We start from the raw sequence: 13,695 nt of genomic DNA on the forward strand, positions 1-13,695 counted from the left end.
GAACAAAAACCTAAAAAAAATGGCACGGCGTGCACATAGATCAGCATCTGCCTTCAGCTCCTGCTGGTGAAGGCTGGAGCGGCAGCTACACGTCAGCAATTGCAGAAACAGAGCATTCATAAAGCCAGACGTGAGCGCCACAGCCAAGCAGGTGGAGGTAAGTGGCGTGTGAGAAAAGCTATTTAATAAATGGGCCTTGTAAATGGAGCAGGACTGTCAATGAAAAGCCTCACCACGGGGAAAGATTTATCCTTCCTGTCTCTCTGCAGCCTGTCTTTGTTATTTTAGGGCAATAACAGATCCTGTTCATTAGTACATGAATAAATCATATTTTCCTCCTTTAAGAAAAATCCCTGCAAGTCAAAGATCATGATTTTTCATTACATTACAGTTCAGTAGCGTGACATTTAACTAAACTGTGTAAAATTAAACCGGCTTTGATAACAAAAATGATAATTACATAAAAGTGTGTTTTCATATGATTCATTTCTTGGCTCAAACAATGGGTCAATCAAAAGATCTGTCTGTTTGTGTTTGCAGTGACAGTTGGACAAGACCTGCTTTAAGTGAGTCCAAACGCCAGCGTGAGCAGTGAGCCGGCGTTTGGCAGCACACGGGCTCAGCGGCTCACCAGTGGGTTGAAGGCAATAATCTTGAGGATGCACTCCAGTGTGAAGAGGCCAGTGAAAACGATGTTCAGGTACTTCAGCATTGACTTATACAGGTCTGGCGCTCCATAGAACTGGGGGGCGGGGGTTGAAAAACACACTTCAATTACAGTTTTATTAGGGTGTGTGTGGAAATGACACATAAGTTTCCCTTATAGTCCCACTCTGATTATCTTGTGTTAAAGAGAGGGAGAAATACCGCCCCCACTTCCTATCACCCATCTTTTTACACACTCTCCCACTGGCTTACAGTCCATAATTATCACAGGTGATTATCTTATAATTAAAATGTATTTAGATAGAGTTTATACATTTTCTGGGTTAGTGTTGGTAATTTTCTTTACTAGTCCTTACTGTGTCTTTTTACCTCCAGATCAGATCTGGTGAAAAGTTAAATGCCTCATCCTCAGCATTTGATCACTGGAGCCTGGAAGCCACTAGGACATATTACGTATTACGGCCAGCGGAACATCTTTGGCCAATACAAATGGTCTCCATTTCAAACAAGGACCTGTTCAATCCATTTTCTTACTGTAGCGTTGATGGAACTAAGGGTTAGGAACTCAATAGACTCCATGCTCTGTCTGTGCCTGAGTACTTTGCTGTTCTCACCCTCTAGGTGGACATACAGTATATGCTGCATAATGATACATCAGATGAGATAATAATGAAGCACTGACATCAGAGACTTGAAATGGAACCAGCTGAGCAGTAAAGTAAAATTATTGTTTGGTGCAATTGTGACTGTTTTACCATTTTCTATTTGAAAAGAAGTTTACCCTGGAGGAAAAGAAACCCACCTTCATCATTAGCACAATGGTGTTAAGAGCGATTAAAGTCATGATGGCATACTCAAACGGCGGCGAGACCACAAACTTCCACATCTTGTACTGGAAGGACTTTTTGTTCTCTGGCATGTAACGTGTCAGGGGCTTGGCGTTGATGGCAAAGTCAATACAGGCCCTCTGTTGGCAGAGAAATGGTGTGAACGCTTCCAATAAAAGAGCTTCACTCTCAGGCTAGATATGACATTTTAAAACAAAAGAAAGGAGCACAAAGAAGATAAAGTCTTTATCTACTTTGGCTCTTTCACCAATTGGAAGTATTTGGTTGGTGAGAATTTTTTAGAGCATCAACGTCATGTTATTTCGGCAGATATGATCTGACCTGTTAGTATGTATCAGAGTCAGACTGTTTATTTCACCTCATTTTTCTCCAAGCTACAGTCCGACATGGCCTTGTCTCCTTGTTCCTGGAAGGTTATGATGATCAAGGCCACAAATATGTTGACAAAGAAGAAAGGAAAGACCACAAAGTAGACCACGTAAAAGATGGAGGTCTCCATGCGGAAGCCTGGGCTGGGTCCCTGATCCTCGTATGTGGCATCCACAGAGTGTTTTAGGACCCTGCAGAGGTGAAGAGGTTAATTTCAACCATGCAGCAGGAGGGAATAAAGACGTTATTTATAAAATTCTCCACCCTGAGAATCTAACCCACCCTAGACACACACACTCTGCATGATCAAAGCCTCCAAGTGCTTGTTAAAGCTTTAAATATCTCCTTAAGTCCTTAACATCAAGAGCCATTAAATCACTGAAAGAAGTTTTTTTCTGTTGCCATAATTCCGCCTAATGGAAGACAGAATGATAAAACTGAAAACGTTTTACATCAGGGACCACATTTTTCTATATGCCTGTAAAGTCAGCTGGGTGGGGGGAGTGTTAAAGAGCAGATGTTTTGGTTTTAAAGTCATTTCCAGTGGTCGTTTATTTATGATAATGCCGTTTCTTTTAGCCAAATTTAAAACCTTTGTCGTTTTCTAGGACAGAGTCTCTGCAGAGCAGCAGAAATTCATTAGCAATTCACCTCTGAGTTGTGGGTGGGATTGTTGATGCATAGTAACCCCCCCTTTGTTTACAAACTCTCCCACTAGCTTACAGCCCCTTACAGCCCCAACCTAACATTAGTGATGCAACAAAAATGGTGAACAACATTTGAACTATGCAGACGTACAGTTTAGATCCAGATTCCAGCTCAGACGAGGAAAACAAAGACGTTCATGGATCTATTTGTTTACAAATGAATCCATCAGAATGAAGCGGAGCACAATGCTTGTGGCCAGCCGATAGGAGCTTTTACCTCACAACTACAAACTTCTTCGAATGGCATATTTTCATCTGCTCCTGATTCACAACTATTTAAATAAAGAAATACTTTAAATTTTCTTTATATATATATATCCTCCATCATCAGAAAAATGCCACAAGAATATGTTAAAAATACCAAAAACACCATTTTCATCTGCATGGGTCTTTAAAGATTAAGTTATGTTTACACTTTAACATTCGTTTAAGTATAGTTTTCATTGGATTTTGTCTCTAATTGTCTTTGATACATAACTGATGGCTCTTTTGAAAAGACAGCAAAATGTGTGTATGGTTCTCCTATGATCATGGCTGAATTTAAACTTTGGGGCATCACTATTCATTAAATCAGCCCATCAACCTTGGTTTGACCTGCTGGCCGGAAAAAATGAAGGAAATAAGCAGAAACGTGTTAGTATTTGTTAACAAGGATGATATCGGTGATGAGTGAGTCTTCGGTTCTTTGAGTCAGACTGGTTTCTCTCGGAACCGCTGAATCAATGCGCCTTGATTGCATCCCCAGAGAACATGCAGTAATTAAGCCTGGAAGAAACCAGTTGGGTTTTATCTTCACTGTGCTGTTGCCTCAAATGGAGCTCAGTTTGTCTCAGGATGAATTACTTGTGAGAGAAAATAAAGCCTGCAGGACTGGGAGTTTATGAGATGAAAGCTGGCCATTGTTGGCTTTCATGTGTTCGACTCATTAGTCATATTTCAGGAGCAGACGTGTCTATCTGGACTTACACGGGCCAGCCTTCTCCAGTGGACACGGTGAAGAGAGTCAGAAAGGCCCAGAGGACGTTATCATAGTGAAACTCGTACTTCTTCCATTCTCTGGGCTGAGCCGTCACGTCGTCTCGGTCATAGTCCAAAAACTGACCCCTGGAATAAGGAAAAGAGAAAAAGGAGCAGAAGAGCGGGTCTGTGTGATAACCGTGACTGACTGAGCTCTGGGAGCAGACACAGGTCAGCTGAAGCAGGATAGAATAAAAGGGAGGTTTTTAGTCACACACCTGCAGTCCTTCTCCAGGCCCTTGGACTCGTCCGTGCAATAAAAGAATTTACCCTTGAAGAGCTGCACCGCGATAACAGCGAAGATGAACATGAAGAGCATGTAGACGATGAGGATGTTGAGGACGTTCTTCAGAGAGTTTACGACACAATCAAACACAGCCTGGAAAAAACACACACAGCAAATGGCTGTCAACAGGACATCTTTGACGGGTGTTCAAAAGAGATTTGTCAGCTAATCCTTTGCTTGGAACCCAAAGAAAAATGTAATGTTTGCTAATCGCTTATATTTTCTGTAATTACACATGGACCTTTAAGTCATGTAGATTGTGAGCTTCCTTCACAATTAAACCACCAACTGAAGTGTGTTCTATGGAGCCCCTAAAGGGACAAAGAAGTAAACATGTTCTGATGTGCACCGATAACTAGTGATTATTTAACTTTTTACTTTTTATATACTTTTATGTAAATACTTGCTCCGTAGTATTGAGGTTATTTTAGCACGAGGTCTTTCCAGATTCAAAGGTAAAAAAAAATGTTCATAGTCCAGAGTCTTCTACTAAAAACCTGTTTAAAAACATGAACTAAATAAATTAAAGACTGTTTTACTAAATACTCAGGCTTAAGCCATTGACCATTACAAAAAATTCTGAGGAAGACAATCTAAAAGTGTTCGAATTCGGTAGAGTCTCAAATTAAACTTTTGCTTGTGAGCTAAAACACATTTGTGAGGTGTGTGTGTGTAGGAGTGTGTGTATTTCTTCACACATATCAGTTAAATGAAGTACTTTAGCCGGATTTTCCTGACATGTGATCTTCAGTAACTGTTGAACATGGCGAGAGAAGGTTCAGCAAAAAACTATTTATGGCCAAAGTTCCAGTTCTGCTGGATAAAGTTTATTCAATAATTATGCTCTTTTTTTAATAATTTATTTTACCAAAAGTGTCTGTGTTAGGAGACAAGCAAAAGTTTTACTGTACTTTTTACTAATAAAACCGTTTTACAAAAAATGTATTTGTTTATTGTTATAATAGTAATGTTGCATTTTTTTCATTATAAATAAGCAGGAATTTTGTTTCTAGTAAACCCATTAATTAAGGCGTAGAGTAGAGGTTGCCATATAGGGCACATTCACCTCAGGAAAGTCCATTGGCTTACTTCATTTCTCGTTCTTGTTGCCCTTTTTTCAAGTGGACTAAACTTTGTAAACATCAACATGTGTGAATATTTCACTTCAGTCATTTGCCAAAAATCTTAAGGGCGGTGCAAGTACAAAAATGTGGAGGTAGTTCCCAAGAGAGGACGATTTGAAGAAGAGCAGGCTGATGCCCAAGAAGAACTTGATGAGCTCCTCTGAAGAGGCTCAGCTGTTTGTTATTGAAGAGAGCAGCAGTCCTGCAGAAGAGCCTGCATCAGATCATGTTGTTACTATTAATATAACCATTTTAACACAATTCAAAATGCTTTTCAGAAATTTGAAACCATAACAAGAGGATGATTGTCCACAGCAAAAAGACTTATGTAATTGTTTAACAGTCCCCCACAGGATTTGAGTGCAGCTTTCGTCACACATATAGTTCTGTTTAGAAGTATTAGTTCATCTTCAAAAGGGGCCTTACAAATACAAACAGAAGCAAAGGAAAAAGAACTCATGAGCACACACACAGCCTTTCTAGATTGTGAATATGTTTTTGGTCCAGCTTAGCAGCTGTTCTCCTCATCATACCTAAATGACTTTGTTTCAATTTAAGGAGTTTCTTCAGAGGATTCTCTGGAATTATTTATTTTAGAGATGTAAGTCAGGAAAATAAGTGTTTTTGTTCGCCATAAGTCTACTACTAAATCTACCAGTATGTGTGTTATTTTACTGTCAGTGAGGGCTGTCCATTGCTGGTCCTGGGGATCTCTTGTCCTGCCTGTTTTTTCAGTTCTCCTCATTGCTGATGATTTGATGACTCATGTGGCTCCTCATTCTGATTGACTGAACACGTCTAATCAGGTAATCGGCGACACAAAGTCTAGGGAGAGCTGCAGAAACAGCCAGGATGGTAGGCTGGATCTCCAGCCCTTGTGTAAGTAAAAATATTTGTGAAATGAAAGTACAGAGTGGGAATGAATGTCCTTGGTTTCATAAAACCGTGAATCCTGGCATGCCTGATGAACTCTTCAATGTCCTCTGCCTGTCTTTATTTTTTATTTCCAACCCTCCGGCATTCCTGTGCTGAGCACAACCAAGCACACTAAGAGTACACTGTACATTTAGTGTGTTTGTGTTCTGAAGGCCGTGTTTCTCCCCAGTAAGAGTACAAGCGTTGGTTGATGATCAGCCTCCCTGTGAGTGCATTGGTCTGATGTTAGTGCCTCGCTGTGGAGCCCTGGAATATTCAGCACATCTTCTTCCCGTACCTTCAGCTTAGGCAGCCGTTTAATGGTCTTGAGCGGCCGCAGGACTCGCAGGACCCTGAGGGACTTGATGGTGTTGATGTCCTTGCCTTTGGTCCCCCTGCGTGGAAGCAGTGCAGTTAGTGTTCAGTAGCAGTCAGGAGGATGTTTCTATAACTCTGTTTGTTTCTGGTTTTAGCCTGCTGATGTTGGTGGGTTTTTCTTCGGCTGACTATAATTCACAATGTTCTCTTCGTTCTTGTTGGCTGTGGTGAACTTTTGTGAATCTTTTTGTTCTTTATTCACAGATAATATTTTATTCTATTAGAAATTGTGCTGCTGTTTATACTCCAAATGTTCTATGTCTTTTTGTGAGTACAGCTCTCCACAGCTGCTTTTACTTACCCATTTTTTTAACCTGTCATCTTTTAAATCTTTTATTTTTTTCCCTGTATATACTTTTTAACTCTCTTCCTTTATTGTTTATTTTCCTTCTAATTGTTTCTACCACTCCCTTTTTTCTTCCTCTGTTATGACTTCTTTTCCACATTTGTTCCCTCTTGTGTTTTAACCTGGACATCATAAATGTTTCAAAAACGGTTTTGGTGAATAACAATGATAATGTCTTTACAGTTGCACTAAACAAAAGATGGAATAATGGAAAATACTACTTTAGGTTGGACTACAATGCCCTCAGTAAATTTGTTTTATGTACTCTACACTGTAATGAAAGTCTTTTTTTACTGACACTACAAAAATCGTGTTAATGAATTCAAACATAACATCTATGCTTGTATTGATGATTTTTGTTCCACAGGCATATATGTGTGCGAGAGAGAGAAAGAAGTGTGTGTGCGTGTGGGTGTGTTCAGGGTTTCCTTTTTCTACACTGTTGTCTTTTATAAAACACGTTTCCTGCAGATGATCTCTACAAAAAGTGCTTTCAAATTAAGTTTGATTGGAGTTTTAGTTAATTCTCTCTCTATCTGAGGTAGTTTTTGGATGCTCAAATCTCCCCTCTTTTTCTTTGTTTTTTAAAAAACATCTGTTTTTTAATTTCAGAAAAGATTTATACATCCCATGTCCCCATTCCAATCTGCCCGAGTAACACATATTTGAAAGTTTAGTTAAACGGGAGCCTAAAATATCTTATTTTGAAATGTTTTTTTTATTTCTTTGGAAAATATGTCAAGAGCTTTCCGTTTTTTGTCACTTTTACCAAAAATCTCCACAAAGAAAATTGATTAAAAACTATTTTTAGTAGACCCTGTCTAACTTTGGTAGCACATTGCTGTTTTGAGGACAAAAGGAGATGAGTCAGCTTTCCAGTTTTCTTGCTGGTGTTGCTCTAAAGGAGATTGGGGGGGGTGGCTCACCCATCCTCATAGTCTGTCAGTGTAGCACAACTGAGGGATTTCTAACACCATCATCACAAACAACCAGAAAACAAACCTTTGAGCCTTTAGTGAAAAATAAATGCAGCTGGAAAGAAATCATTAACTTTTTTTACCATGTGTTTGGTTAAGGGTTGGCCTTGAACTAGGAGGTTTTTACATCAAACATCCTGCTGGGGGGCATTTTCTTTCACACGGAAAATGCCCAGCAGAATGGCATGCAGCTCTCATGCTTGGATAACCTGCAGTTTGTGACATGCAATCTGCAAATGCTCTTTCAGCCTGCATATTCAAGGACCCTCAGCATGTTTACGTGCCAACAGCGGTCTGCCAAAAGCTTCCTGAAGCGCCTAGGGCCAGGAAGATGGGGGGCGGGTTCATGTGTGGTCACATGTTGCAGCATGAATCAGCACAGAGTGTGACGTGCTCTGCAGTGATGCATGTGAGGACAGCTTGAGTCTTTAGGCAGCTTGAAGAGCATCTTCATTTCTAAGGCATGACATCTCACATCCAGACAGAAGCTCTTCGCCGGTTCTGAAAACAGAGGCCGGGTCTGGCCATGTATCTCAGGGTGCCAGATATACTAATGCAGTCATCCCTCTAACTCCAACTTGTTTATGTGCTCGTCACGAAATCGCCAGTCTGTCTTGTTCTTACTACTTACTCTATCTACAAAAATTAAACATTGGGGGCGTATGGATTTTTGTTTTTGGTCATGCAGAGAATGAGTAACAGCCAGAGTTTTTCAATAAATATGATCTGCTTGTTCTAAGCTGAGAGGTTCGTCTGGATGTTGATGCTTGTGAGGCGGCAGAGGCAGGCAGGGGCTGTCAACAAAGTCGACGAAAACGCCCCAGACAAACTTTCTAAATTTATCAGTAATTCACCATAAATATTCTCTAAAACATCAAAAGTACTCATTATTGATAAAACCAACTCAACAGAAATCCCTAGTATCCATACTTAGGGAACCAGCGTGTTCAAGTATTGCAAGTTGTAAACGTGTTATTATCTTTTAGCTTTAGGAATACAATTGTTGAAGTCCTAAAACATTACTTAAAGAATTAATAAAATTATCTTAAAAACAAGTAAAATTGTTATCAAAAGTTAGATAAAAATGTCTCTCGAAAAACAAAAAAATACTCGAAACAAAAAAAAAATCTTGAAAAACAACAACAACAAAATCTCAAAAAACAAGAAAAAAATCAGATCGTAGAGTAAAAAAACGTATAAAAAGTATTTTGGAAATGAAAAAAAAATCTTGGAAAACAGGCTGCGTGCCACAAAGTTGACCACAGCACAGCATCCTGGTCACCCACAGGCTTTGCTGTTTTGCGCTCAACGTTGTCATCGGGGTTGACTCAAACAAAAATCAACAGTTCATGTTGGTCAAATATTTAATACTTCCCCAATGTTTTGGATCTGTAATGTTTGTGGATAAAGTAAGTAATAAGAACAAAATAGACTGGCATTTTCGCAAGCTAAACGGATCACGTCTGTGACACGGACACATTGTGGCCTTTCATCTTTATTTTCCTGGTTTTCACGAGCAGATGAGGTTAATGTCCACCCTGTTTGTAGTTCTTTGCTGTTGTAGTTCTCAAGAAATTAGAACAAAAAACACCCTTTATTTTTTTTAATAATTACAATACGCTTCCATACGCATCTGTCCAGCTTGATATAAAAATGTAAATTAAGTTGGTGCAAGATTTGTCCATCTTTAGGTTTGATATTAAAAAAAAACACCGCAACAGGAACAGAAAAAGACCTTTTCAGAGGGCAGAAGCTCCTGGCTGAGTCCTTTATTCCCCAACAGCTTCTGAAACTGTTTTTGGTCCAAATATGTTCCTATTTCAATAAAAAAGTTGCTCTAATTTGAAAAAGTCATATGAGATGGCACAAGACTGATAAACAAGCATTAACTTGAACTTGACATGAAATTTTGGCAGATGCATACTCGCACATAGCAGCAGCTTTGCAAGAAGTTCCTACAAGCTGTGAAGTCAACAATATTGGCTTTGGGTTGGAGATCTCAATATTGGCACAGCCAGCTACTTTCTACAAGAAGGAAGGCGGGAGACGGGGTCGTACTGCAAGCAGCTCAGGGTTAGAGGTTAAAGGACTGTTCTGCGTGGCACATGTGGGGGAGAGGGGGGGGGGGGGGGGTTGATTGAGGGTTTTGTTTGGTTTTTTTAGGCAAAAGACAGAGAGGGACAGTTCCCACCTGGTTACGCTTTGCTGTGATCTGATGAAGAAAAAAATCAACATAGAAAGCAGACAGCACAGGAAACAGCAGCATAGAAAAAAGAACAAAGAAGAAAGACTTAAAGCGGAAACCACAAGCGTGAAGATCCACAGACATCGTTGGACATTTACTACATGAGGACACGTGATCAGATGGGAGGACACAACTGGGGGAAAAAAAAAACTTTGTCTAAAAATTACTCAATGAAATACTGAAATACAGATGAAGCAGAAAGGATGGTTGAGACAGTTTTAAATGGAATCAGGAGATGCTTCAGTCTTTAAGACAGTGGGCCGTGGTGCAGCGGTAGGGCGGTCGACCCACAATCGTAAGGTTTGCAGGTTCGATTCCCGCTTTGTTCGGTTAAAGGACTGTGTCAAAGTGTCCTTGGGCAAGACACTGAACCCCACCCAACCTCTGGGAGGTTGGCGCCAGTGTTCGGCAGCTGAGCCGCCATCACTGTGTGAATATGTGAGTGCATGGGTGAATGGGACTGTGACTGTAAAGCGCTTTGGGCCTTCGAAAGAGGGTAGAAATTGCTATATAAGTATACGCCATTTACCATTACCATTTAAGACAGTGTGTGTGTTTCTGCATTCACATGCGCTGAAGGTCAAGCTTTATTGGATTTCACTTCAGGAGATGCTTCTTTTCTAAGAACCTGAAAAACTCTGCATTCTTTCATTAAAATGTTTCTATTGGACATCTAGACAGCCCCTTTTGTGGAGAACCAGTTCAGAGCACTGAGATCCAAACTGGAGTCTACCCAGAGCTTGTGCTTAAGTGCATAGGAGGAGACAAAAACCTGTTAGCATGATGCTCTTAGTTCATCCAAGCACAACTGTGCTGCTGCATATTTACCTAAACCAAACTATAAAGCTACAAAGAACTTGTGCTTGATTAAAGGCTGACCATAACATCAATCGTATTGCGTCCCTACCGCAATCGTGCAGTGTAGTTATATCAAGATTGACCAGTGTCGCTTGTGAGCATCTGTGATTACTGCCATGAACTTCTGGGCACTTGCTCTGCCATTGTTTCTTCTTATTGCTAAAAATAAGTATGGGTTAAATAGCAAATATGCATGTGCTTACACTACCGGCACAAAACTCCAACTATAGATGATCCCATCAACTTGTGTCACATTTCTCAGCAATAGGGGCGATTACCTTACCAACCTTAAGAAGTCCTATTTAAGTTTGAACACAGAAAGGATCCATTAATGCTTCAACCCTGTAATCAGATCTCTGAAACTCTCAGGTGTTTATGAACAGAAACCAGAAACTGCTGTAACTGCTACTAATCTTCCTGAAAAAACGCTGCAACCATTTACACAACAGTAAAGACTTTCAAAACTCTTGGATCTCTCTGAGCACCCGGAACTTTTGGTCCACGGCAAAATTAAAGGACTGAAAAAATGAATGGAACCAATCGGATTCAGAAAGAACATTAAAATTCAAAATAAGTAAATAATCGGATTTGACAAAGGGCTGCAAATGTGACTATGAGTCACAAACTTAGAGAAAATCTGGAGGTTAGTGTCTGTGTTTACCCAGAATCATACTTTGCTGGTATGATTCAAATACTGGATAAACCTTCCGTATGGAGAGAAAATAGACTCACTGGATTTGTGTGTGCATAATTATTGATTTGTAAATTGTTTGTGTGTAACTTTGGATAGCAATGGCAGACAGTGCCTCTCTCTCTCTCTAGCAGTGACGTGAGGTGAGGCAAGTGAGGCACAGCCTCACCTATCATAATCGTGATAAAATGGAAAAAGGTAAATTAAGTAAATATTATTTTAAATATTATTTTCCACTGATCTGTGTTAAATATACATTTTCAGTCAACTCAACACATTTTCCACAGTTTCAGAGGTTAAAATCACTGAATTTGAGCGTTGCGCGATCACAGACGGAGCGGAAACCCTTGGTGAAGATCTGAAGCGCTGTGCCTCATGTCTGACGGCACGACTCAATGTTAACAGAGACGTGCGGTGAAAACGCTGCTGTAGGCCTGCGGAAAAGGCTTCAGGTGAGGCATGCCTCACCAGCAGGGGGCAGATGTGAGATGACAGCTGCTTTGTAGCTAAACTGGTGCCGTAGAAAAACTATGAGAGGAAGAAACTGAAATAAACTATAGGAAAATATCGGCGGACAGACTCAAAAAGTAAGGCCAAACATGTTTGTTTTTTAAAAATAACATGGGAGTAAGTGGGGAAAAAAATGTAGGTTAAATAATTTATTTTATTTTCATGATCATTTTCACAGACAACATTTGATAACACTGATTAAAGCTGAACACATCTGTATACTTAAATTTGTTTACAGTACCTATGAATAATTCATACACAAGAAGAGTGTTCTATCAGTCTATAAAATAAATATTCTCTGTAGGACAAATATGTTCTTGTGTGTATTTTATAAGCTGTTAACTCAGCTGCTATTGGATGAATGGGGAAATATTCAGTTTTTATCATCATAAATCTGACTCCAGAGGATTCAGTGCCTCACCAGCCATTAACCTCACCGCACGTCACTGCTCCCTAGGTGTCCAGAAGGACCTGGCGCTTGCCTGCTATTGTCGTGATTGAGGACCAGAGCTCGGGGAAGAACTCAGCTGTTAGAGGTGGCGCTGCCGAGAGCGAGTGGTGAGCCCTGAAAAACCCTTTTTTTTTAAAGTGTTGAGTGTTTTAAAGATGGTATTTAGACTTTATTTATTTTTAATCTTAATTATTGGTGCATATCTGTATAAAAAAGTGGAAATATGTCATGCTTTTACTAGATATTATTCACAATCCAACTTCAAAGTGACTGATTAAAAAACTCTGATGGCCCAGCATTGTTCCAGCATTCAAACACATCATCTACGCACAAATCAAAGGAGTCTCACAACCCCCTAGTGCACTTGTAACTCTGATCTGTGCATAAATGTGATTTTGTCTGTGTGTTTCAAGCGATTGGTGAGTACTATTTAAAGATCTGTCAAGGCCATTTTGAGCTCACAGTTAGGTTTATGCCAGTGTAATTTCTGGTTATTCGTGCGTGAATTTGTGTTTTGGTATTTTTATATCCCATGTACATGTGAATACACAACTGCAAGTACACACAGGTACACACTAAATGTATTGTATGAGTTTGCAAATCCAGAATTACACACACAGAAATCCAGGAAGTCCATATTTCAGGTTTGTTTTGGTTTATTGCCCTCAGATGTCCCTATTCTTCTGCGCTCACTGACCAAGAGATGGTGATTCTGCAGAACTGTTGATCAAACTTGTGATGAATTCATGATCCAAGGACGGCAGTGCCTCCTCATTCAGGGAAATGAAAAAAAAGCTTTTTGAATGTCTTTTGACTCTGGCGTGAGACGAATTTGGTCTTAAATATCAATGTTTTAACTCATTGCGTGTGTACGCCTGCATGCCTGTGTGCATGCATGTATGAACGAAGGAGTGGCGACCCATTGATCCTCTTTGAATGGCTGTGAATGCAATCTGTCACATTGTTATGAAAGTCAGACGAGGAAGAGGGTGATCTAAAGGAGTGCGTGGGATGAAGGATGCTTAAATCAGATGATCTTTAAACCAATAAATTGTATTTTTATGAGCAGAAGTGTCATGGTGTTAGCAAAAAAGTATTTTTATGAAATAAAAACTAACATTCACTCCAAAATTTGTTTTTATCTTCATCATACATTTTGATTTAGACAACACTTTTAATAATAAACACTTTCTTTTTCACTCTGCTCAGATGAAGCAGGTGGACACAGTCTCTGACTTGAATGCAGAAATAGTTCAGTCACAGAGTGAATGCTAAGTTGATAAGAACAGCAAATAACACAATGTGAC

The 13,695-nt window shown here is 39.8% G+C and overlaps 1 protein-coding gene across 5 annotated transcripts in view; it reads right to left on the reverse strand.

The window, feature by feature from the left end:
* Positions 1 to 13,695, reverse strand: part of cacna1bb (calcium channel, voltage-dependent, N type, alpha 1B subunit, b) — a 226,665-nt gene that overhangs the window by 46,077 nt on the left and 166,893 nt on the right. For all 5 annotated transcript variants that reach the window (XM_023960545.2, XM_078955700.1, XM_078955698.1 and 2 more), the window contains 6 exons: positions 6,231 to 6,327; positions 3,826 to 3,986; positions 3,557 to 3,694; positions 1,873 to 2,074; positions 1,469 to 1,633; positions 632 to 742 (listed from right to left, as the gene is read on the reverse strand). In XM_023960545.2, the coding sequence (XP_023816313.2) occupies positions 632 to 742; positions 1,469 to 1,633; positions 1,873 to 2,074; positions 3,557 to 3,694; positions 3,826 to 3,986; positions 6,231 to 6,327 (874 nt within the window). The remainder of the gene's footprint in view (positions 1 to 631; positions 743 to 1,468; positions 1,634 to 1,872; positions 2,075 to 3,556; positions 3,695 to 3,825; positions 3,987 to 6,230; positions 6,328 to 13,695) is intronic.

The sequence above is a fragment of the Oryzias latipes genome, chromosome 12, assembly GCF_053564925.1.
Source record: "Oryzias latipes strain Hd-rR chromosome 12, Olatipes_Hd-rR_3.1".
Lineage (NCBI taxonomy): Eukaryota > Metazoa > Chordata > Actinopteri > Beloniformes > Adrianichthyidae > Oryzias > Oryzias latipes.